Below are 27465 nucleotides of genomic sequence, written 5' to 3'. Positions count from 1 at the left end.
AACTGAAAATGATAATAACACACGCTCTTGATCTAATGGATAACACACACACAGACAGTATATATATATAAAGCAAGATCACAGGTTCTTCTTCTCTTGTCTCTAACGCTTACTTCGGCGCGGGAGGTCCTTGTTCGATTCCCTTCAGGACCCCATATGGTTGGATTCAACGTTAAGCAGTAGGTCCAGGTCTTAGACAACCTTGGTGTTGAGAGAGATACTAAACCCCCTAATACTGTATATCACAGTCTAATATTTACTCTTGAACAGAAAGCAGTGTGGAAAAATGTTCATGCTAAAAACTAATTCTTTAGTATTTCGTTCAAGCAAGGTCGTCATTTAAGAATGGCAGGCGAGAAATTGTTCCTCTGAGTCTGATATGTATGTACATTTTAATCAATAGTACGAGTGTCTATCAGTCATGAAAGTCATGAAAAAGTCACGAAATCAGAAAACGGTCATGAAAGTCAAGAAATTTAGCTTTTAGGTCACGATTTTTTTTATTTATTTATTTATCTGGAGAAATATGGTGTAGACTGGAAAATTTTGTTCTATAAACGTCAAAATTCACCACCAGAAATGTCTATTTTCGGCTTTAGACCCTATCAAATCGCAAACAAAGCACGTTTCTATCGCGTGCATGAAAATTTGGCTCAATTTGCACCCAAATTCGCTCTTCAGAATGTTTCTAAACTTTATGGTTTGAGAAAGAAAAAGTCACGAAATTTCATTTTGAAATTTGAGTAAACGCCCTGAATAATATACGAGGGTTAGTAAAAAATTATCCGCAATTTTGGCATAATTCTTCTTACATTGTTCATACTGCCATCTGTCCTCGTTTATTTTATTGTTGAGCTTTTGTGTTCATGCTGTGAAAGTTTCCTTCTAATTCCCCCATTTGTCTTCCTTTTGTTGCAGATAGATCATGGCCGCTCCATTAGAAGTTTGCAACAAAGAGAAACAACGAGCGCGGTGATCCGTTTTTTTTCTGGTCGGAAGGTGTATCAAGAACCACGACTAACTTTCAGACGATGTGTCACTTCATCAATGGTCATTCGCCTGTCTAACAGAACCATGTCACGTGCTGCATGCTCAATGTTGTCATCATTTGTGGCCATAGATGGGTCGTCCGGCACCTTTCTAGTGCGTAACACTTGTGCGGCCATTTTTAAATTTTTCTATCCATTCGTATACGCTCCGTTGCGGCAAGATACTGTTCACGTATTGCGCCGAAAGTTTTTTTTTTATGGATCGCTGCTCCTGACACACCTTCCAACCACAAAACCCGGATCACTGCTCCTTGTTTCTCTTCGGTGCAAACTTCTAACGAAGCGGCCATGATATATCAGCAACAAAAGGAAGATAAATGGAGGAATAAAATAAACGAGGACAGAAGTTAGTATGAACAACGTAAGAAGGGTTATGTCAAAATTGCGGATAATTCTTGATTTACCCTCGTAATAATAAGAAACGTGAAACTCTATATATCGGAGAGTCCCCTCCCCCCCTAAGTACAATCTGAAATGACGCTACTGTCGGCAAGGGAAATCATTGTGTAAGAAAATAAATTGTTGCTAAATTATGTCAATAATAACAGAAGTGTTTTTTCTGCGTACAGGAAGAATAAGATGGAATAAATATAAAGCTGGAAATTTAAAAATTATATATATATATATATATATATATATATATATATATATATATATTTAATAATGCTAAATCACGTATTTTTAATGAATGTATTATGTACCGAAGAGCACACCTTCAAGTTAAGCTATATCTTAACATTGGACACTTTCCGAAAAACAGAATAAAAGAAAGAAATTTAAATATTTTAGTATTTTTTTTTTTCTTCCGTAAGAGCGGTGTTTCCGAAAACTCTGAAAACATGTATTTCCTTATTTTCAATTAAGAGTTTATATTCTGAATTTCATATCTCCAACTTGAGCATCCTTAGAGTCAGCCTTTTCTGAATAAAGAAAGGAAATATGGATACTATAAAAATTACGCCATTTCCACTCGTAGGGACGGAATTTTTAGAAACACTGAAACATGTATTTCCTTATCTTTAATTAACATTTTATTTACCGATTTTAATATCTCTATTTTAAGCAAATCCTTACATTTGGCACTTTCAAAATAAAGAAAATAAGGGAAATGTGCATATAAAAAACTGTCCCCATAGGAGCGGATTTTGTTAGATGTTTTATTTTAATTAATTTATTTTTTTTTTAACAATAAAACATATTTCCTTACTTTTAAGTAAGGGCTTGCGTGCCATATATATTCCGAATTCTACACCTCCAACTTAAGCGTATATTTACATTCGGCACTTTCTGAATAATATTGGGAATGAGGTTACTGGATACGGACACAATGCATTAAAGAAGTTTGTACATGCCTCAATATTGAATGCTAGTTGTTACGGAATACACTGTACAAATAAAAAGAGATCATAATTTATAGATTATAAAGATATATATATATGAAGATTATGAGTGTTTAGTAACAAGATTTATATTGTGATGTAAGTTAAGATTTAATGAATTGAGATTATGTAGAGGCACAGATAGAGAAAAGATACAGAATAAAGAGATCAACAAACTACAATGTGTGTATTTAGGATTTAAATAAATAAAGAGAAATTTCAATATTATAAAAATAATATTCATTTTTCCCTTAAAAGTGAAGTTTCAAAAATTACTAAAAAACGTATTTCCTTGTTTTTAATGTATGGTCTACAAGCCGAATTTAATCTTCCAAATTCAGGGATTCGTGAGATATTCAATTCTTGGTAGAAAATTTATCCCCACATTTAAGACTCCGTAGAGTACATACTTCAATAAAAGCCTTGTTATGATGTCTTTTGACTTTGTAACAAAAGAAGTACCCTTTGTGCAAATTTCAGCTTATACAGCACGAAATTCATTGGGAGTCAACTGAGAGAAATATATCCGCAGCATATGATCTCTCGTTTCAGATATGTTGAATGGCCTCCATGCTCACCTGATTTATCATCATGTGATTTTTTTTCTCCTATTTGAACTATTTGAAGGATTTGATCTACATCAACCTCACACTACAAAGGAATCGCGTTTTTTTTTTTTTTTTCAATTTAATTCTATTTTTTAAATACAAAATTCATTCTACTGATTCAAATCACAAGAAAGGAGTTGTTGCTCTGATTTAATTTTAAAGGGACAAAACTTTAAATCCTCATATAAGGTGCGTGGAACGGTTCTATGGGTTATGAGTAAGGGCGATTGGATAGCCGTGAACAGACTATGCTGAAAAGCTCGTGCTACTCTGCTTAAAATGAACTGGGATTTTTGTCCTGTCCGTTTAATTAAATCGTATCCTAAGGGGAAAGAAGGGGGTTGAAAACGTATACCAAAATAGAAAGCCTCACAAGCTCTCATGTTGAAACTTGAAATATGAACTTCTTAATAAAAGTAAAAGGACGTAACACGGTTTCTAAGGAGGAAGGGAAGAAAGCCCTATAGTAGGTTTCTGAATATAAAAAAATGATACTGGCGTTGTCTCGCACTATCACTGAACTGTATAAGATGAATTTTATTAAGTAATCAGCACTTGAAGCAAGCTGAGCTTTTATAATTTCATTTCAATTAAATTCCGAACACTAAGGATGAGAAAAGAGGTTAAATTATACTTTTCAAATATTTTACACAAGTCTATTCTTCTCGTGCAAACAACAGGTATTTCAGGTAGTCTTTCTATATTGTTTTCTGATCAAGTGTATACATGACATGCAGTTTTGTTTAGGAAATAAGTATGCTCAAAAGTACTACATTCCATAATCGTGATGTATTTTATAATAATTTTCTTGTTGCATTCAACAAAAAGGGAAACTTTCGAAACAAAACCTATTGAAGAGAGTGACACTTTTCATCACTTGTAACTTTGTTCCTACCTGTTAGAAATACGTCATAGCATGGTCATAGTATTCGACACAAGATGCTTCCGATGTGCACTGGCACATCTGTCCAAGTTGCAGTATTACTGTTGTAGAGGCTGCAGAATTTGGATATTTATGATACCCTAACACCTTTAGTTTGTAGCGCTGAATAAAAAAAAAATGTAATTTGAATATCTAGTAACCCAACGTGCTGACATTGTTTTGGTAACATTCTTAACACTTAAGAGTGTTGATCACGTGTAGATATATATATATATATATATATATATATATATATATATATATAATATAAATTTAGGAGTGCCTGACTTTCTGTAGACTGTGGACTACCTATAAATACTACATGTTTCCATTCAAAATTTATTTTATCGGTTTTCCTTCATACTTGTACGGAAGTAACAATCTTAAATTATTCCTTATCGTGATTTTGTCACTGTTCTGTTGGCGTCTGTGTCTAAAAGCGATGTCCATATTGTTTCATGGTAAAAATGACGAGGAAACGTTTGTTGGAAGATGTCATACACCTCAATTTGGAAGAGAAATTAGTGAAAGTACGGCGATCTTTTTTTTATGAAGAAGCATTTCACGTGTTTCTAGTGGTTTTGGTCCATTCTTGTATACTGTACAACAAAACTACGAACTATTCCTATTCCTTCCTAAATTCATGAAAATCTAGGGATTTAGGATTTAGATTCCGCATCTATGGCCATTTAGCCCGTTACGTATGAGGGATGACGTCCCTCGGCGAGCACACTACCCGGGGAAAGGAAGGATGAAAGGATTGGGGACAGAGGGAAGCGGCCTGAGACCTATAAGGCAGGTACCACCTTGCATTTGCCTGGTGTGAATGAGGAAAACTTCATTCGGGATGGCTGGCCTGAAAAGCTTCTCACATTTTTTCGACCGAGTGACCCCACCGGGAATCAAACCCGGGACCGCTCACACCGAAGGCTAAAGCGTTAGCCACTACGCTACGTGGGGCCACTTCACGAAAATCATTTGTGAGGATGTACATGGAGACTTCCAGGATCTGAAATTATTGGGCTGACCCCAGGAATAATTTTTTGCACAAAATTACACCAGCACAAAAGTTGCACTTTATAATGTGTCGTTTTATTTATTTATTTATTTATTTTTCATTCATTCAAGAAAATATTTCACATTATAAATTGATACATTATAGTGGAGTGCAGATGCTGAAAGTGTAATGGTATCCTGGGAGGAAATAGTAATAATACATTGGGAGATTGTAGTTTCTAAACCAAAAGAAACAAAATTCATGTGACCTATTCTCAGTGATTGGAGAGCTACAGATTGTGAACGAGTTTTGACCTTATGTTGTTATTTCTTACCCTGTAGTTATTCTATAGAGGTGAGACATAGCGTATTTGAATGGTGGTCGAATGACCTTTCCAATGGTATGCACCATGTGGCTTTGAAAACGAAGTTATTGGATGAAATTTGAAGAAATTACAATTATTTTAAGATTATTTCAGGGAATTAGATGGTAACACTGATTCCTAAATTTTCCTCAGTAACTTTTATTTCGAAAGAGACCGCTGCATCGTTAATGATTTTTTACCTTATGTTGAATAAAAATATTTATTGCTCATCCTGTAGTTATTCTACAGAAGCATATGCAGCATATTCTGTATTATATGCTGCATGTGGCAGTGGACTTTGGAAAGGAAGTTATTGGGTGGCGTCTCTCAAAAATTTCCTTTGATTTCATGATTATTTAAGACAATTAAATGGCAACACTGTCGCCGAGGATTTCTCTCAATAACCAGTACTACATTCTGCATACCATTAGAAAGGCCATTCCATCACCATTCAAATGCGCTATGTCTCACCTCTATATAATAACTACAAGATTAGCAACAAATACTGTCATTCAACCTAAGGTCGAAATAGTTAACAACCTGTAGCTGCCAAACCGTTAAGAATAGCACATTTGATCATAGGAACGTTTTTTGCTTACGATGACCTTTGTCACTTCCCAAAAGGAAATGATTATCATTTGGGACATCCTGTATGTTCATTGAAACCTTAATCATTCATTCGTTTAATGTCCACTCACCTGTTTGTTCTCTCCTATTTTTGGCTCCAACAAATAAAAAGTCGAATCATTTCAGAAATAAATTTGCTTTTATTCAGTGTTATAAATTTACAAGAATCCGATCTACATAAGTGTAAGTTAAATGAAAAAAAAAAAAAAAAAATCATTTGACTCTAATCCTTGAACAGATACTGCTTATCACAATGTCTCCTCCTATCATGTGAATTATCTAAACATGGCATCAAACAATTGGCAAGAATTTTTTTTTCAAAGATAGAAATAAAAATCAAAATTTAGGAATTAATTTACAAAGAAAATTAAATTTTTACAACCCGTATGTTAAAAAAAAAATAGTTACAATAATGTAGTCTTTTTTCTTGTACAGGAACTAATATTTATTTTTGTTTATGCCCATATTTACATTTCAGAAAGAGGAAGTACAGACTATATCAAATACATTGACTACATACATACGTGTGAGTAGGAAATACATACTAAAGTGTTTCTTGGATTTTTCATTTATGTTATTTTTCAATAACAAACGTTTTGAGGCCACTCTTTTGTTTTATCGTCGAAACGTATTATACATCAACCAACAATTCTGATTTAACATTGACTTCGTCGTGTTAATGAAAATACGTCACTAGTGTGTATGTTATCCAGCCAATGATTCTCCGAAGCGCGAGATTACCCACCATATTAGTAGAAGATAGCATCTTCATTTGGATTTTATTTTACGTATAACTTAGGAACCAGAAGTCTTCACACCATATTATTTCGCAGGCTTGTATAGCAGATCAAGGTTTACCATCATGCCAAGTTTGATCTAGATCGGATAAGTTCGACTGAATTTGCTCGCTATACAGTGTCCATATCCTTGATTTTTCAGGGAAAAATCAAATGAAAGACGACGAGGGTCTGTAGATTATTCTTTTTATTATTATTATTACTAAATATGTAATTTTAGCTCAACCCGAGAGAGAATTTCTAAATTTACGTAGTGTTTGTTTTATCTGCAAAAAATTGAACATACTGGATTGAGCGCCGGTACGTTGACATTTAAGCATAAAAGTGCACTGTTGCGTTCACGGTGCAACCAAAGTAATGAAAAGATGTTACACTCACTTGAAAGGAACTTTTTTTTTAATTTTTTTTTTTTCCGCGGAACTGAAGTCTTGGCGTTGAATTGTCTACTTGCATTTCCTCAGTCAAACAATAATAAAAAAAAGTACTTCTTTACAATTTGTTCGCCGAATTATATCTCGGGATTGAACTTCATTGTATCTGTTAGTTAGGGTTCGTAATTCCATATGGACTACGAATTAATTAGTGGAATATTTCACTTAAGCAGAATCTTTTTCTATGTACAAATAGCATTACAGTAGTAAACAAATGAAAAGGTCTATACAATATCAGCCCTAATTTAAAGAATACAAAAAAAGTTCATAGATATCACGTATTTTAGAAAAGTTACTATTTTTTTAAATCCTGTTCATTCCAGGGTAATTTGATGCGGTCATATTGTCGCACTTCTGTATCACAATATCTCTACAATAATCACTTTGTCCTAGGTTTCAAATATTGATAGCTTTCTATTATTTCGCATAGACAGAGATAACGAGTTCACAGAGACGACCTTTTAGCATTATCGCACAAATAGGTCAAAGGATTGCTGTTTTAAAGTGAACTTAAGAGAATTTTATTCTCTAAACATTTGCTTCGTGTATTTCCATGGCACTACTTCTACGTCAAACAAGGAAAGCAATGTCATAAATTGCACATTATAATTATAACCTCAAATCAGCCAATACTACACCGACGATTTATTTTTTTATATATTGTTTTCTGCAACATTTCAGTTATGGACTTTTGGGATTTAGATGGAACGTTCTGTTTCAATAGTATTGTTTCCTTCTAGGCTAGAGTGGCTGCTGAAATCTTTGTTGCAATCTCGAAAACATTAACACAATGGTAACAGTAATACTTTATTCCAAGTTCATTATTTTATTTTAGATTTTCTTTTCAGAAGCCTAAATAGATTACGTTAGATGCCTACATAAGTTCTCATCAACAGAGGGTCACTTATGTATAATTTTTTTTACAATAAGACTGATCACACGAAATACGGTACTTTGAGTTACGATAAAAAGCATATTGATTTATTAAAATCTAATACAGTTTCAGTGAATATTATCAGCTTCCTCACTTGGTGAAACGTCGGACCAAATGTTCCTCACATGCTAAATTTGTATGAAGGTATCTTCATTTTAGGTACACATTAAGGACACTAACCTGCAGAGTGTGTAAACAAATTGTTCATCTGAGTCAGTTTACGTATGTTGCTTTTCCGTCAATTACATTAACTTAATTACCTCACTTGATTTGAGACGCAAGTGCGATAAACTAACTTAATCACATGATAGAATACATATTAAAGTTGGTTGTGTATAAAAAACTTAATTATTAGGCATCTATTTTGAATACAATAAGAAAAGAAAAAACTCAAAAAGAATAAAACAGTTTTAAAATGGTAGGGGGGAGGGATTGAGAGAGAACATTGCTTTTTAACAAGAAATTTAGCACCAGTGATTAAAGAAACCTCAATCTTATATCTAAAATGAAAATAAACTGATCAAAATATACATAGTTCTACACACAGCGTAATTTCTTAAGGTACTCGCATTGACGACGATGACAACTGGTCATTGAAACGTTTGCCGATTTTCATTCCAGGTGCTTACGTGAACATTGTATTCACGTGAGGTAATTTCAGTTTATGTAATTGAAGGAAAATTGCAGCGTACTTAACCTGATCTCAAGTGAAATATCCAGCACGCTATTGTCCATTATCCAAAATTGAAATGAAAATATTGACATACGATTTTGGGATATGACAAGCATTTACCACGAGGTTTCACCAACTGAAGATGATCAAAGTGAGCACTGAACCTATATTGGGTCTCAATAAATCGAGATGATTTTTCTGGTAAGCATCAATTTTATTGATTTAACAGCATGCATCAAATACGTTCCTCTCACTTACTACGTTCACATTGTTCTTTCTTTTTCGGACAAATTATTATTAGGGGGCCACGGTGGCTCAGTGGTAGAGTGCTCCCCTCTAGTTCGATCTCAGGTCTCGCCATGGACAAAAACCATTAGGCTGTGTCAGACACAAACCATTTACAAGAGGTTTCGCAGATTCTTCCGTTTCCTCTTAGCTTCGGAGCATGAGCTTGGGACGTCGAACTAATATATACACTTAGAAATACCACAGCTAACGTATAATTTTCTCTCATTCGAGATTATACATATAAATGAGTTTCCCCACTGCCAGGACTTGCTTTAATTTCCTATCATTTTGTGTATAGCTTAGCTCACGAATATCTGCCGCCATTGACGCCAACGAAGAATTTCCTCGAGAAATTCTTCGTTGGCGTCAATCGCGGCTAGAGATTCGTGAGCTAAACTCTATTACATCACATACGCTTGGCGATATAACCAGAGAGTACATGCACAGAAACCCCATGTGCTAGCAATTAACTACACAGTACACAAAGTTCGTAGTAGATGGAATATCAGTTTACAATTCTATACTGGATAACACAACACACTTTTTTGTTTAAAAACACATTAGAGCGTATTTAGAGACGATCTGATTTGACTAAGGTGTGGTTCTAATTTCCGTAGTATTCAGACCATGTTTGTGTTTATTATTCACGACTTAAATCGAAAGATACCAACCACAACTTGTCCGCAGGGATGTTCAAATACATTATGAAAGAAGTTACGAAAATGCTGTTTTATACTACTCATTTTTACCTTTTCTCCTAATGTGTTTGGACAACCCTTGAGGAAAAGTCGTGGCTTGCTTTCTTTCGATTTAAGCTGGGTGGATAACCTTATCAAAATGTTGCTTAGTGCGGAAATACAATCATGTGTTACAGAAAAAAACGCTTAGTACGATGTTAATCAAATGTAAATCATCTTTTAATATGCTCCACTATGTTTCACTACATTCTTCATTGAACAAGATCGAATTATTTTTTAAACTCAGGATCTTCAAAACAGATAGAAGGATCATCAATAAGAAAAGGTTCGTTTTAGTGGAAAACAAGCGAGACATGATATGCGTCAAAGATTTATGAAAGAAAAAACTATATAGCTTGATCTACTTTCGCTATACACGTTAAATCACTTTCCATAGCGTGACAATACTTTTCGTATACCTTTATTGTACCATTTTGCCGCCTATGTATTTAGTCATGTGTGTATGACATTGCCTTTGAAATGAAGTGAAATTAAATTAAATCTTCAGTTTTACGTATCACGATTATGCCTGGTAGGCTAAAGGAAACTGTGATGTTGAGAAATGAATGCAATGGTGGTATGAATAAAGTAGGAGGAAACGGGAGAACCCTGAGAATACCTATGCACACGGTGTTTGTCTACCACAAAGTTCACTTGGAGCGAGCTGGGATCGAACCAAGGACTCCTTGTACCAGAAGTGAACGTTCTACCACGGAGCCACCGCGGCCCCGACATTGCCTTTGAAGTTCATCAACAATGGAAAGATATTTTTCGGATCAATGTAGCAAGCAACATACGCTACTTCGAGACATCACAGACGTGAACATGGAGTTGTGAGCTCAGACCATGTCCGACAAATTTGGAAATCTCACTTCCACTTGTTCCGGAAATTGAAAAACCCCTCAGCTTCCAAAGCACTTCTCCTACTGCTCCTGAGTTTATACACGCTTTGAATACACTGACAGCAACACAGTGCAATGACGGTATAGAAAAAAAAGTACTATCACGTTCTGGTTAATTTAACAACATTCTCCCATTTGAGATGATATATACGAAGGAGTTACTCACTGTCATAATTTACTTTAATTTGTATAGCGAATTCGTTCCAAATAAGATATGTAGCTTTTTACACAAATCATTTATCGTTTGTGTTTTACGCCAAAACAGACGAACTCCCTCGGGGCTACATAGTTAACGTACACACCTTTGGTGCGTGAAACACAGGTTCGAATCCTGGTAGTTCATCATATAGTTTGAATTCCGGGACAAGCTCCAAACCAATCAATACCAAACCGGATCTTTTTTATGGATGTCCCTCGTACTTCTTAAGATATCAGAGGCGCTCTCACGATGAAAACAAAGAGTGTTCTGTAAAGGTCACAATTAATGACAATATTTTTTTTTTTTAAAGTATGAAAATCCAAGAAACTATAGAAGTTTTTTGTCTATTGTACATTAAGAAGTACAATTTTAATGGTAGGTATCTATTACATAGTAGTAGCTTCTTGTGAGCAATCATTACATTACGTCATTTTTACCAAACTAAACTACAAGATTCCAGAAGAAACGCACAAATAATTCTGTAAATATTATTCAAATTGTCAATTCACTAACACATATATACATACTACTTAACCCTAATCTTCAAGAAAATACAAATAGTCTTTGATTCTCTTTATGTAAAAATAAAATATATTTTACATAATAATAAAAACATTTTTTATGCTTCTCTTTTCTAAATAAATAGCATAGTAGCTGCATGAAATCAGTAACACTGTCTTTATGTAGAATAATAAACAGATAGTTGACCTTATTTTACTATCTGTTTATTATAAACAGCAAATGGCAGATCATACTCTGACATACTTAACGCTCCTCCTAAAGAAGTTCTCAAAAGTGCACAACTAATGCAGTACAATTGATAATTTTTAGTGATTATATATATTTTTAAAGTTAGCAAATCTAGATATTAATAGATCGACTTGAACGTAGATAAGGAACACTTTTACGATTATAAATCTCTTATAGCCTTGTCTTAACAGCATTAATTGGCGATTATACTAATTTTTAACCATTTTATGTTATTAGTATTTTTTAAGAACCAACAAAATATATATATATATACTATAATAATCTTTATTTGAAATCAGTGCTTTAGTTGGATAAAAATGCAGTTTCCACAAATATTTGTACGTAACTTTCTGTAGCCGTTAGAATTATACCTTTATATCGTATAAACAAATTGGTGTATGTCATCTCTGTAAATTCAGAATACAGTGTGAAAAACAAATACTTCCGATTATCGTCATTGAAATCTATAATATATTCTATAATAGACTTGATACTTTTTTATATACAGGGTGTTATTGAACACTGTCATAAATTTAGGAGATGACTAACGTCAATTACCCGCATCACTGGGCTAAAATAAGAAAAATTAGAAGTATGTTCCATTAGTCAGTCACTTTTCACTATTACTGAAACACTCTCTGATATCAGTCATTTTCGATCATTTTTGTATATCTTCCCTCTCCCCCCAAGTTGCGGGGCTGAATTTGGATTTAAACGGCATCGGAAGTGTCATTGTTCATCTCATCGACACCGAAAACTGGATTAGACACTAATATCGGCCATTTTCGATTATTTTTAAATATCTTTCCTCCCCTAAATTGCGCCGTCAAATGAAATTATAAAAAACTATCCCATGCCCAAACTCCATCCATGTTGAAAATTTGATCGAGTGGTTCAAGAGTTATAGAGTCACAAGCATAGCCATTTTTATTTATATAGATAGATAGATTGGTGTAGTGTCATCTCTGTGTAAATCCAGATTGACACAGATTGTTATCTCTGTGTATGAAAAATAAACACTTCCGATTATTGTCATTGAAATCTGTAATACAGCATTAATTCAGCAGCTTACTAATACTTTTATATACAGGGTGTTAATGAATACTGTCATAAGTTTAGATGATTCTTATATCAAATGAAAGAAAAAAGTTTTCATAAACATTGGTCGAGAAACGCTTCCTTTCAGAGTTATAAACTGCTGAAAATGCGAAACATCACGTTTTACAACGCCCTGTATTGAAAACTATCGGAAGCGGTTCGAAGAATTACACAAGAGCTAGTATGCACTCTATCTAAATAACCCTTGTTTACAATCCTCTGGTACCCACGAAACGAGTACTCAAGTACAGTTAAAAGTGTATCCCTGTTAAACCCAATATAATCTATGCAGTAGCACGTAATTGCATTTCAGAATGTGGCAAATTTACATTCCACATGATATAACTTCAAAATATTTGAGAGACTCAATTAGTTAAAAGTACAATTCCTAAATCTATTAATTGCTAAATAAAAATTTACCTTATTTCGATATTTTTATATCATAAAATCAGTCGCGTGTTATATTATCTAAGAATATTTCTCCGAACTCAACAAAAGCATTGTAAAATTCAAAATTCTCTGCCGACAGCAATATTAGGAATTGACCTTGTAAACAAACAGATTTTGCAGAAGTATGAAAGGATCTGGAAATTTAGGGAATAAATGAAAGAAATAGAGCATACACAATTATCTTAATTTTGAAACGCCTCTTTCAATATAACTTAAGGATAAAGTGGTGAAGAGCATACGGCGTATGCTGTTACAGTGCTTTAAGACGCGTCTTTTCCACTGTACATCTGGATGAATTTTATGGTGGTTGGTTACTATCACCTAAATAATTTCCAGTTCTGTATGTGGAAAATCTTCAAATTAAAACGGACATATTACACTATGCACACACACAATATTCTCCGTTTCAGAGTTAGAGTAAACTTCTGTTTCTTTGTTGCACAAGCTCCGATTTAATTCAGGTTTAATTATATAGAATTGTAAATGAAAAGTTACGGGTCATAAAATCTTCATGGTAAAGAAAGAGTTCATTGTGTAATAATAAATTTTAAAAAAAATGGAATGTGAAGAATTAAATACTACCAAAAGAAGATACGTATTTGAATAATTCCAAGCGAAAATACTTTGGAACACCTCCTTATGGCTACATATGTGCCTTCGGCGTATGAGATGTTGGTCCGATTCTTGGTGATAGCTCGTGTGGTTCGGATCCCTCGTTAAGCTAACTACAAAGTATTTCATTTTGTTTTATTAATCTCGAAACAAACCACAATAACATAAACTGGACTGTGATCATTGCACTTCGAATAACTGAAATGTTTCACCATAACAAATGTTCATGAAGTTACTCAATATTGGAGGCTTCCTTCAGTTTCTTAACTCCATTTGACACTTTGTATTATATATTTTATTAGCTGTGTATTTTTCGTATTTTCTTAAGAATCACGATAGATTTCTGAAATATTTGAAAAATTTGTTCGTGCATATTTTAGGAAAAAAAATTCGAGAAGAGTTGTTTTTATTTTGAAGTATCCAGTATTTAGTAAAGAAATGCAGTTGGACTTTTGGACTTTTACTTTCTTTTATGTTTGCAAAGCGTAACAGGGGTATCAAGAACCGCTTTAGACAGGGAGATTAGAATGTAAAAGAGCAAGTAACAAAATTGTTTCACGCGTGGACTCAACGCAGTCAATACATGGACACAGAAGGATGCAGCTGGAATTTGAAGTTGGGAGTGGGTGTAGAAGGGAAATTGGTAGGTTTTAAGCTCGTAGACTTTTGAAAATGGCCCTCAGTATTATGAAACCTATTAAAAATGAGTTGCTACGAATACTTTGTTCCAACTAAAGCACTGCTTTAGATACAATGTTATATACAGTAGTGCAATTCAAATGTTCGTATTATATACGATATCACTACAGAATAGTTTGCTGTCTTTGACCACTTAAAACACTTTTAAATTGTAACTTGTGGAATAACTTTTACAAATAAAATAAAGCGAATTTTGATAATAAATATGCTACAGTTAAAAATTCTTTGTGTATGATACTTAAATTTCTAGTTAGGTGATACAGTTACGCATTATAAACTAGACACGATGCTTTGAAATATAATAGAACTATATAAACTTTTTAAATAATCCGCAGATATGTGTGCAGTATAACTTATTAATTATAAACTGTATGCTGTTAGTAGCTGTATTACATTTAAGATTGTTGTACAGAGGAAAATCTCTGGTGTTGTTAATCTGTCAGTATCATCTTTCCCTTTAAGCAATAAATCCATACCTATATATTAAAACTATATATTAAGTGATATCAATACCTTTCGGGCAGGCATGTGTGTCAAAGTTGATATGATATTGGCTTACGAGCTAAATAATAAATACCCTTCTTCATATGATCATCTCCCTTAACTTGTTACGTAAGACGTTGAAATAATAATAATAATAATAATAATAATAATAATAATAATAATAATAATAATAATAAAGGTACCATCAGATCGCAAATTAAAGATTACGGAAAGTGAAACTTGCTGGATTTCTCCCTCAGCCTTAATTTATTTATTACAATTAAAGGGAATACCACAAAACCAAATCACTTGGCCTAACTGACCAGCCCTTTCGGTGGGTTTAAGTCGCTCCAACGCCATCTGTTAGCGACCAGCTGAACTACGTCCTGCCAAGCGACGAAACGTGATCAGCGCGCTGCGTCGCCTGTCTCTAACAGGCGTATCACGAGCTTTCTAGACCTAATGGTCGTCACGCCTTTTATTCACTTGACTCCTCAATTTGCCTCACGACGCAGAAAATTGGGAAGCGCCGGCCGGAAATCGAACCCGGGACCACGCGGACGTGAGTCCAACGCTTCAACCATTAAACTATGGTATCCAATTAAAGGAGACTCTACATATTATTTTGTGATATATGTTATCGTGAGAAAATATAATTGTAGTTTCTTTTTTACACCATATTTTTTTTTTTTTTTTTTTAAATATGACCACTCACGTGTTGTAAGAACTCATTACTGAATACAACTAAAGGAGTTTCAATCCTATTTTCTAAATAAATACTGAAAATTATAATAAATATTAACTTATTATGTTCACTAACCTCACGACTTACGTAATATGCGACTTGTCAATTCGCAATTACGTAATAAATCTCGAAAACTACAACTGCTAGCGCGTATAAACATGTTTGCGGCTTTCACATCCATTGCAGTATTTAATGGCATACGTAATATACTAGGGTTCCCACCGACCTGAAAATCCTGCAGTGTAGTATAGACTTTCAAATTTGTAAATCGTGACCTGGAAAGCTCAGGGAATTCGTGCTCACCAAATAAGTGAAAATCCTCTATATTTTTCTGTATAAAAGGCTATATACACGGTGTCCCGGAAGAAAACCGCAACTCTTTGGGAAGTCATAGTAGAGATCATTCTACGCAAAAAAGTTTCTATGACCATGTGTCCTATTCTCAACGGTTTGAGAGCTACAGATTGTTAACCATTTTTGACCTTGTGTTGAATAAAAATATTTACTGCTCATCCTGTGGTTATTCTACACAAGTGAGACATAGTTAATTTGAATGATGATGTGATGGTCTTTTCAACGCTATGCTGCATGTGGCAATGGTGTTTTTGGTAGGGAAGCTATTGAGGGAAGTTTGGAGCCCCTCCAAACTTTACGTTTTCAAGGTTATATAAAGGATCTAAATGGCAACACTGTCTCCGATGATTCCCACAATAACTTCGATTCTAAAGACACTACTGCCACATGCTGCATACCATTGGAAGGTTATTCCATAACCATTCAAATGTGCCCTGTTTCACCTCTATAGTTATGGTTCACAGGATGAGCAATAAATACTTTCATTCAATATGTTTAAAATGGTTAACAAACTGTAGCTGTCAAATCTGTTGAGAATATGATACATAATCACAGATTTTTTTTTTATTATTGCCTAGAATGACCTCCTAAAGAACGCGATTTTGCTAAGCGGTTAGCGTAGGCGCTTTTGGCGTGGGAGATCCGGGTTCGACTCCGGCGGGAGCTCATGTGGTTCGAATTCCACGTTAATCAGTAGGTCCTCGTCTCATATAGCCTCGTTACTGAACGGGACGTTAAACTCAGAATCAACTCAACTCAGATCGTGATTTTCTCCCAGAACACCCTGTATAAAGGATCTTTGTACAGTCCGCAGCAAAAAACCTGCAACATAGTTTATTGTAAAACGACGAAGTCTTCTGCTCCAAACTAAGTGTGCAGGGGAGGACGCCGAGGTTTCTCCTGGCGTGATTCGTGTCACTTAGACGTTATGTTGATTCCCTGCGCTGTTAGGCGTAGTTTCACAATGAACTTACATGTTCATGTTGCAGGTTTTTTTGCTGCGGACTGTACATAACCTGTATATTTTTCATATTTCTGTAATTTATCTGAGTGAATATTGCTGCATAATGTTTCATTTATAAAATAATACTACACAAATGTAGTTTTTAGTTTAATGTCCCATTGGTATGCTCTTTAGGCTAGGAAAGGAGACGTATGACATACGTAATACGAGTATAGCAGAGTTCCCACCCACCTGAAAATCCTGGAAGTCAGGAAATTTAGCTTACGCATAAAAAGTTCTGGGGAAGTTATGAAATTTAATGAAAAGTTGAAAAAATCTGGGATGACTTTTACTTGAATGACAGTGAAATTAATTTCTTTTTGTTCTCTCCCACCGGGAATCGAACCCAGGACCACGTTCATCAAAGGCACGCTTTAACCACTAGACTAGTGGGGAGGAAGAAAAATGTATAGTGTATACATAATTGTAATAATAATAATAATAAATATTGCAGATTCTTACAAACTTACATTTAAGCAATTTACAAATTCGACTAAAAAAATCCAGTTGCATAAAAGTTTACGGAACGAATTAATTACTTAAGTCGGAAGATTATTGTAATTTTTTGTTCTAGTAGTTCAGATTGTGGTTCTATAAGGGTTATTCGATATTATACATAATGATATCAAGCATAACCAGTTGATCAACCTTCTCTTCCAAATCTAAAATACTTACGTATACAATAAGCTATGGCAAGATATGATTATCAGTCTTTTGTGTATTTTGATTATTAGTAAAAATTGAGTTCTTTCTTGAGTTTATTCCGAAGTTCAATATATGGGCTTAAATGCAGATTTAGTAGACTGTCTACACTTTAATACCATCTTCCTGTACTCTACCTCTTTCCAGTTTGTCATATCCCTTTCTGAACCACATGGGGAAGGAATTAACTGGCCTCCCAATTTCTTTCTACTGGCCCCTTGGGTAGAACATTCATATTTCATAATCCAGTACAATACGGTTAACTGTAACCAGTGCACAATTACGATGTATGGAATATAACTATTACTATTTATAGCAACGAAGCAGTAATGGACTTTCACACAGATAATTTGGCACATTTTGTGAAGGTGAACTAACCTATCTTTCCTGTACCCTAATCAGGTGATTTTGGGAACCAATTAGTTTGCCTTCGACAACAAACAACTAAAAAAAGAGCTTCAGCTTCAAAACTGTTTTTTTTTTAACGTGTTATCTAATTACTTTTGCCATGGAAAAAAAAAATAGAATCCGCAACGTTTTCTGTGAAAAAAAGGATTAAGTTAATGTAAAAATATATGTGAAGCTGATATTTTTCATTTAGTGTTTGGCTGTGAAAGCAACAGGATTAGTTATCGAAATCATGCCAACAATATAATTACCTGATTAGGATTCCTAGGGTACGAGTAAGTTACTTCGTGGCTAAGCGGTTAACGTACGCGCCTTTGGCGTGGGAGACCCGGGTTCGATTCCCGGCGGGAGTTCATGTGGTTCGGATTCCACGTTGATCAGTAGGTCCCGTCTCATATAGCCTCGCTGCTGGAAGGGACGTTAAAATCAATTCAACTTAACTGAACTCTAAAGGTGTTAGTGATAACGGGCTACTTATGAGACATTAAAAACGCTGTATTAGTACATTGCATACGTAAGTATTTTTAGTTTCCAGAGGGACGGCTAATTAATTATACTTTACGTCCTTACATATAACTTTCAACATCGTGAAGGAAGGGACCTATTATTATCAGATCCAAATCATTCTAGTTTGTGCTGTACTTCAAGCAGAGTATATATGTATATATAAAGGGAAAGCACATTTTTATTATTGTTTTTTATTATTATTATTATTATTATTATTATTATTATTATTATTATTATTATTATTATAAAGCTATAGAGAATGTCAAGAAGATAGTACTCGTTATGATCCACAGTTGCTTTCCTACGTATCAGCAATAGCCTCGAAATATTTGGGTTGATTTAAGAATAAATTTTGAGTTTCTATACAGTGTAAACACGTAATTGAGAAACGAATTTAGAAGACGTCGACGGGATAACGCTAACGAAGATACATTCAGGAGAACGTCCAGTAATGGAGACATAAATACAAAGAAAATTATATTGAACGACAGATCAAAATGTCACATATTTAAATAAATACAGATTTCTCGTGAAGGAGGTCAAGCGTGGAAATTCAATATCAATTTGAAACACGAGACGTAAACAGGTTGTTACTGAAACGAGCCTGTGTTATTCAACACATTTTCGTGTGTATTTGTTTTGCTGTAACTTTCAGAAGAAAGAAAGAAGAAAAGGAATCAGAGTATCTTTGAAGCTTGAAAACTATCCGTGATACTTAGGGTTTTAATCGGTGAAGTATATACGATTAATTCACCCCCGTAGATTAACATCCTTTGTTCACTTCTATTATGCTTCCCATCACTAATATGTATTTATACATTGTATATTACAATTAGTAGCAGTATTTAGGTATTGCTGTCGTTAGCGTTCGTTTTACTGTAGAGGTAAAATGTACGCGATCTTATTTCAACAAAAATGAAATTATGCAATGAATATCGTTCGTGTACAAGTGGTTTCGCCCAATAGTATTAAACTTCTCTCCATACTAAAGCACTTTTTCTCTTTGAACTTCCAAAATTATACGCACCCCTACGAGTTTTTGCATACCCTTGATTCAATACAATTTCTTTAACCTATTTCATTACAAACTATGATTTATTTTTCTTAATTATATATACAGGGTAGTAGGAAACTCCACCGAAAAACTTTTGGAGGCGGTTCCTTATACGAAATGAAAGAAAAAAGTTCTAATAAACATGGGTCGAAAAACGTCTCCTTTCAGAGTTATGAACTACCGAAAATTCGAAATATCACGTTTCAAAACATCCTGGCTTAGAAACTATAGAGCCTATCCCAAGCGGTTTAAGGAATTACACAGGAACTGGTATACGCTCTATCTAAATATCCATGTTTCAGAATTCACCGGAACCAGCGAAACGAACGAACGCACCATTAGTACTTAAAGGAGTATCCCTACACTTCCTTTTCACAGTTCCTTTCACCGATAACGGAAGATGGTAAAACATGGATATTTAGATAGAGAACATACTAGTTCCTGTGTAATTCCTTAAACCACTTGGGATAGGTCCTATAGTTCCTAAATTAGGGAGTTCTGAAAAATGATTTTTCGAATTTTCAATGGATCATAACTGAAAGGAGGCATTTTTCGGTCCATGTTTATTAGAACTTTTTTCTTTCATTTCGTATAAGGAATCGCCTCCCAAAGTTTGTCGGTGGAGTTACCTACCACCCTGTATCTATATACATACAAGTTAATGTAACTTGATACTTGTATTCATATATTAAGCCCTGTTCGAATTGTAAAGGGGATGGTTGAGATTTCCTCTCCTCAGGTTGCGAAATCATCACAATTCACGTGAAGAGGAGGTGGGAAAACAAAAACCTTTGCACTCGAATGCTTCGCCATATCGAGTTTAAATATTTAAACATCCTCTATTAAACCATGTGGAATTAAGAATACAAAGTTGCCACGTCATAGAAGGTTACAGCACGAAGTGGTTGAAAATTCGGGACTGTATGTCTGCGCTATTGTCCATGTCAATTGGACAGTGTTATGCATCAATTGAACAAGCGGAAAAACGTGGTTCTGAGATATTGAAGGAAACACAAACGTATTCCCATTACGATCCAGTTCTTGGCGCTTGCTTTTCCTAAAAGTTTAAGCAAATAGTAGGGCTTCACTTTTTTTTCATTTTTTTTTTAATTAAATTTAATTTTATTTTATTGTCTTCTATTCACTGGGTAAAAATCTCGAAAATCGAGGAATGACGCTTGGTCAATTGATGCATAACACAGTCCAATTGTAAAGAGGCACGACTTTCCTTTACTTTCCTTTGCATCACTAAACGGTACATTATTTAAAAGGTTTTCTGTTTCTTAAATCGTCTTCATTTCATACCAAGAGAAATAAAATGTGCTGCCTCATGAACAAATATGTATACTCTTTATTGTGTCTTTTATATTTAATGTATTTAGTAATTTTTAAAAAATAGTCATGAATGTGATAAAAAATGAAATTACTTCTGTAAAACATGCTAACTAATGTGCATACGTTTTGTTAAATAAATGCTACTTCATTCTAACTGTAAATTAAAAAGAAAGAAAGAAAGAAAAAAACCTATCACCTTAAGACATTCAAAAGTTAAAATCTGTAAACAATTTCGAGACATTTCTCATCTCTTCCTCGGCGCATTTCGCAATTCACGATAGTTTACTGAGTTTTGGCTATTTGTGATCTTATACAGAAATATAAGGTACACGTCACACAAAAATGTCGGTTATTGCAAAGAAGAAAATAGAAAAATATGTTATTATTGACCCTATGCCAGTACACACCTTGACTATTTCTCTGTGTAGTCACCATAAAGCTCCCGCATTTTTGGTAGAGTGGTACAAGAGTTTGTAGACTGTATAGAAATCTGTTGCCGGAGACTTCAGCCAACCGAGAATCTCGAGAACTTTACTGCCATTGAAACGTTGCAAAGCCAATCATCTTTTTAGGTGAAGGAACAAAAGAGAAAGGTTATCAGGAGCAAAGTCGAGACTGTATGAGTGGTTATTAAAAACGTTCCATTTTAAATTTTTAAATTAACTCAACAGCGTGGCGAACGTTGTCATGAGTCAGAAGAATTCACTGTAACATTCTTCTTCACCGATTTGGGATGACACTTTATAGGTAACACTGTTTGGCAATACACATCTGCTGTGAAATCAGCTGTGTTTTGTCCTCTTGAGTTGAAAAAGCTAACCACAGACTTCATCTCTCATTGGGTGGGATTTTCTATGACGGCAGTTATTGCGACTTACTGTTATTCGCAGATACGCAGCTCCATACCGATAATTATGTCTCTGCTGCAGGTTCAGAATACTAGAGCATGCTCCTCCGGAACAACAATTTCGTCAATGTTGCCAGTTCCACGTTAAAAAACTACCCTTATTTTACATGTCTTGTACATAACAACAAAGGATTTTTTATTACCCATAAAATAGAAAGAAAAAAATCTTATCACGTTTAATCTACAGAATGGACAGAGAATTTCATATACTTCTTTTATGTGGCAGTAAGTTTTATTCAGATGTGTTAAAGGAAGTGCTGAGGGATATCTAGAAATTGTACGCAAATTTTGTGTGTTTTGAATATTTAAGGTGCAAGAATTTTTATATTTACAGTTTGTAGATAGGCATCCCATAGTACCAGTTACAAATTTGTTTTGTTGTGTGTACATTATATATTTCTAGACCGGTCGCTTGTAATTACAACTCATTCGTTAAGTATTAATCTGAAAATCCAGTCTTGTTAGAAATCATAAATTTCAATTCTTATTTCATACAACTGTAGGAAACGTAGACGTTAAGCGTATAAGGATAAAATTTCAGAATTGTAATGAAATCACTAATTTTTTCATCTTTCTTTCTTTCTTTCTTTCTCTCTCTCTCTCTCATACATATATATCGCAATCGATCTTCTGAATTTCAATACTCAATAAATATGCAAATAATAGAACTTAATTATATGAATAACCAAGAAATAAACGAATTATACGATTTTAAATTATATAAAATTTCTAGTCTAATGCTTTCATTTCCGAACAATAAATTGATTATGTTTCGCTGATTATGTCGTGTTCCTTCGGTTTCACTATTAACTTGCACCCTGTAGTACGCAGTACCATGCAATATTATTTCCCAGATAACTTTAAAAGTAAACAAATAAAATGATTTTCTAGTCACTCGAAACACTATGGTGTTTGTTTTGAATAAATCATTACACAGAAAGTATATACCTGTCATCAGATTATATTTTTTTTTTTCTGATTGTTATATATATATTAAAACACTTACTAAGAAGTGGTCAGCCGATGTCCGCTGGTAATTCAACCAAACTTACGACAAATTAAAGGATAGTCAACTATGCCTAAATACAAACTTTCCGGTATTCATATTTAAGCATACTACTCGTTAGGAGTATATTTACAATAAAGAAAGGCAAAAAATGCTCTCATAAGAATAAATATAGATGAAAGTTTTGGAAGAAACTATATTCATGGCAAATCCACGGTCTGACAGGTCTGGAATCAATGACATGAAACGAGTTTGATTGTATCAATTACAATTTACATTAAGAGCTTTAGTTAACAGTTCCATTATTTGTATATACTTAAGTTATTAAAATTGACTTTACAAGATCATCCTGTACCTAGTGTGCAGTTAATATTGCTTCCTTATTTCTGTACAAGTTTCCTACAAATTGTCATCGCTACTTACATTAAAGTGATATACTTAACCGTTATTAATTTGGAAACATAGTCTTACTTACTGCGTCTAATATTTAATTGTACTATTAACCGTACTGTTTCGGTGTTACCTTGTATTTTCCTCAGCAGATCGGGCAACTCGCTGCCAACCCATCTCACTTGTCAGAACTTTCTCTTGCATTAGTTTGGTAATATGATAATATAAATTCCTTGCACTCCATATATATTTTTTTTTTTTTTTCATAGCAGTAATAATTTCAAAAGGAGAGGATTCTAGAGCAAGAAATTTAAATTATTATATTAACAAAGTAGTGCAAGAGGAACTGCTGACAAGTGAGATGAATTGGCCAATGAGTTTGCCCGATTTGCTGAGGAAAGTGTCAGGTAACACCGAAGCAGTAGTTAATAGCACGTGATGAAAAGAGAACATTTACAAATTGTTACAAACAAGCGTCAATTCATATCCTTAAAGAATTCACCGCTACTACTTATAAATAAATGAAGTTTGCTTTTGCCTTTAAGGTGCTTTTCCTTTTGTCACTGGTAACTCTGATTCATTCTTGAAACTCATGATTGAATTACTATATCACACATTTCTATATATGTATGTACAGATATTTTTTGTATTCATTTTTATAATTATTTACATTACGATTCGAATTATGTACAAATTTGAGCTTTAGTATTGTTATCTAAAACAAAACATATAATGTATATTATATACATATAAAATGTGAATACAAAATATTAGTAAATAAGTTCTCTTCAATAAAAATTAATTTTTCAAAGCACTTGTATGTATGTATATGTATTTTAGTACCTTAACGAAAGATCAAATAAAGAATTGCATATCATTTTATGGACGAAAAATGTATTTTCGTCAGAGCCTAATATAATAATCTTGCTTTTATTTCTTTTAAACAAAATAATAATAAAAAAAATATGTCTTAAGCTAAGGCCGATGCTGGTAGAGAGCTATGTTTTGGTTTTGTTTTGTTCAAAAACACCTTAATACTTCCATTGAAGTCAGCACTTATCAATACGTAACCTCCACACCCATTTGTACGTTGAGCAACAAGAGGGTCTTCGATTGGCGGTTTTTCTTTCTCTTTTTCCTTCTCGATTTGACGAATAATTATGTCCGGATTTGGTGCAAACACTGCGCATGTAACTACGGCATTATGCACTAGAAACAAAAAAATAACATAAAATTAGTTGTTGAAATAGCTTTCTATATTACATCTACCGAAGTAATATAGTAAAACCTGTCTTTAGTGGAATCGAACGGGACTAGCAAAAATTTCCGTTCAACTTAAGTTTCTGGTTAACGAAGGTATACTTATGAAAATATATATATATATATATATATAATGGATCTACTGAGATAAAATAAGATGCTGTACGTACCTTAGTCAATTTACAGTACTTATATCTGCTACGAATTAATTCACGCAAAATTTACAATGAACAAAAAGAACACTGTACGCACGTTAACTTAATTTTTTCAATAGTCAAGGAATTGTTTTTGTACACACCGCTGCATGTCTTCTCAACTTTCCACAGATACTTTAGCCTGGAAAAACACTAAGCATATCAGTCATTTCGACGTAAGGCAAATATTGCAGCTCATTTAAACTTTTGACAAAATCTTGATAAGTCTTTAGCCTACACTGTTCTTCCAACTCAATGCCTTACTTCTCTTCTTCCTCCACTTCCTCTCCTCCTTTCAAACTTTCCATATAATTCGCAATTAAGGCATGTATATTCGTCGTGTCTGCTTCGCTTTGCACACCACTGTCTGTTTTGCTGAAAATACGTATATCTAACCTCTCATAGGATGTCTAAAAACTTTCTAAATGCTGCATTCCGAAACTAGAAATTGTCCGTTAAGAAATTTATTTTGATTTCCGTTGAACGCGTAATACAGTTTCCGTTTAATGAAGGGAATTTAACAAGATTCTCGCCCAGTAAATTCATGGGACCGTGAAATATTTCCGTTTAATAAAGGGTCCATTGAAGACAGGTTTTACTGTACTATTATTTTTTCTTCAGCCTCCGTTAAGCCCTACATGAGGATTACATGAGATAACAAAACGATGATACGACAAAGCTGTTCACTGGATGTTGTCCTCCTTCCCACGCGATAAACAGACGTTTCGGTTCAATGACTGTCGAATAGCGAGCTTGAAAACAGATCGAGTACATTCGAAGTACCGCCAGCTATGAACTACATACTATAATTCAATTTCTTCATCCATAATACAACCGCAATTCATCGTTGAATGAGTATGGATTACGGCAGCAACTTTGTTAGTGATGCCTGTATGCATGACTGCCGCAGAGAGTTTAAAGACTATGATGTAGAGTTTAAAGGCTACGGCGGGGACTTCATAACCGATGGCTGTGTGTACAACTGCTGCAGAGAATTTGAAGACCACAGCGGGAACTTCATAACCGATGGCTGTGTGCACGACTGCTTCACAGAGTTTAAAGACTACACCGGGAACTTCACAAGCGAGAGCTGTGTGCATGACTGCTGCAGAGAGTTAAAACACTACAGCAGGAACTTCATAAGCGATGGCTGTGTGTACGATTACTTCACAGAGTTTAAAAGAGGACTTACCGATATATACGACGAGGGCGGCCAACAGTGAAGCTATGGCGGCAGGTGACTGGTGAACGCGTGAATCATGTGGTTCATGAAAAGCACAAATTACGATTTCTAAACTGCTGAGTTACCGGAAGTTTCAAGATCTGCGCGTGGAGAAGTCGAATTATACTTGCCGGGCGCTTCGATTGTGCTTGATAATGTTGTAAAACTCGCTACTCCACAACGATTAAACGGCAGAGTCTTCTAGTGATGTGCGGTTGGGCGACGTCCGATGAACAATGTTATATTGTTCCCGTTTCGTCGTTTTTCACGGTTCTCCTCTGGTGAATTAGCGAAGGTTAAAAAGAACAGCCCTCGTATATAGGTGAAGAAGAAAAAATCACATTGGAATTAGTAACGAGCTAACTATACGCATTAAACATTATCAGTTATGCAGATGTGATCTTCCATCACGAATATTCACTAAAGAAGCTTGTAGAAAAATTTAATTTTCCTACATGTGATTTTTGGTTTAAGTTATATGTAACATAATTTGGAGGAATAAGAAGAAGTTTTCGTTGACAATTGTACAATACTGATAATTATAAATAATCATCAACGTACACGTAATTAGATTTGCAATAATATATTTTTTTAAAATTAAAAATACTAAGCATTCTTTGCTCAAATACGTGGAATAAATTGAATGTAATACTAAGGAATTAATATCAAGAGAAAACTACAGCATGAAACAAATTCAAGTAAATAAAAATGTTCACAAATATATATACCTTTGATGCCTTCCCAGAAATCATTGCGATCTCGTCGGACGGAAGAAAACTTTGCATAGTCATGATGAGTCTTCCAAATATAAATACACTGATTCTCTGAACCACTTACTATGTATTTGCCATCATGACTGAAATTAAAATTAATATAAGTAAGAGGTAACTCTATTTCATATTGTATTACGTTTGCTATTTAAAGTATAATTCATTACTTACTATAAAAATAATAATACTATACATTACACGTTACTGCAATAAAGAGTAGTGTTTTGAGTCCTGGAAGACTAACATTAGTTAAGGGAGAAATTAAAAATTCCCCAACTGAATTGCAAAAGTAAAATAATTTACCATTTACTTCAGATCTTAAAAACATGTTTACTTTTAGCGACAATTTAATCCGAATACACATATATTTTACATCTTGTCAGAATTAATTTGAGTTTTATTCTGTGTGGAGTACAACATTTATTTGTTATTTCATGACTTTATAAGAAACGTGGGTTTCAACTCCCGTGATCGTTGTACCTTTAAGTTACACATTTTAGTTATTTCGTAATTTTATAAAACAGCACGAAGTATTACACAGCTGCTCTATTTTGCGCCTATTAATTATATTAAAATTAACTGGACACTCCTCCACTTCTACCTGCCGGG

At 34.1% G+C, this 27465-nt stretch overlaps 1 protein-coding gene across 3 annotated transcripts in view; it reads right to left on the bottom strand.

Annotated features, from left to right (window-relative positions):
- Positions 1 to 11741: 11741 nt before the first annotated feature.
- LOC145684145 (WD repeat-containing protein 44) overlaps positions 11742 to 27465 on the bottom strand; it is an 86169-nt gene continuing 70445 nt past the window's right edge. For all 3 annotated transcript variants that reach the window (XM_081756088.1, XM_081756087.1, XM_081756089.1), the window contains exons 15-16: positions 26815 to 26942; positions 11742 to 24619 (exon numbers count right to left, since the gene is read on the bottom strand). In XM_081756088.1, coding sequence (XP_081612214.1) covers positions 24381 to 24619; positions 26815 to 26942 — 367 coding nt within the window. In that variant the 3' untranslated portion in view covers positions 11742 to 24380. The remainder of the gene's footprint in view (positions 24620 to 26814; positions 26943 to 27465) is intronic.

Source organism: Thermobia domestica, chromosome 4 (genome assembly GCF_964235325.1).
Source record: "Thermobia domestica chromosome 4, izTheDome1.hap1.1, whole genome shotgun sequence".
Lineage (NCBI taxonomy): Eukaryota > Metazoa > Arthropoda > Insecta > Zygentoma > Lepismatidae > Thermobia > Thermobia domestica.
The sequence above is the reverse complement of the archived record's forward strand: the minus strand, read 5'-3'. Positions and strand labels throughout refer to the sequence as shown.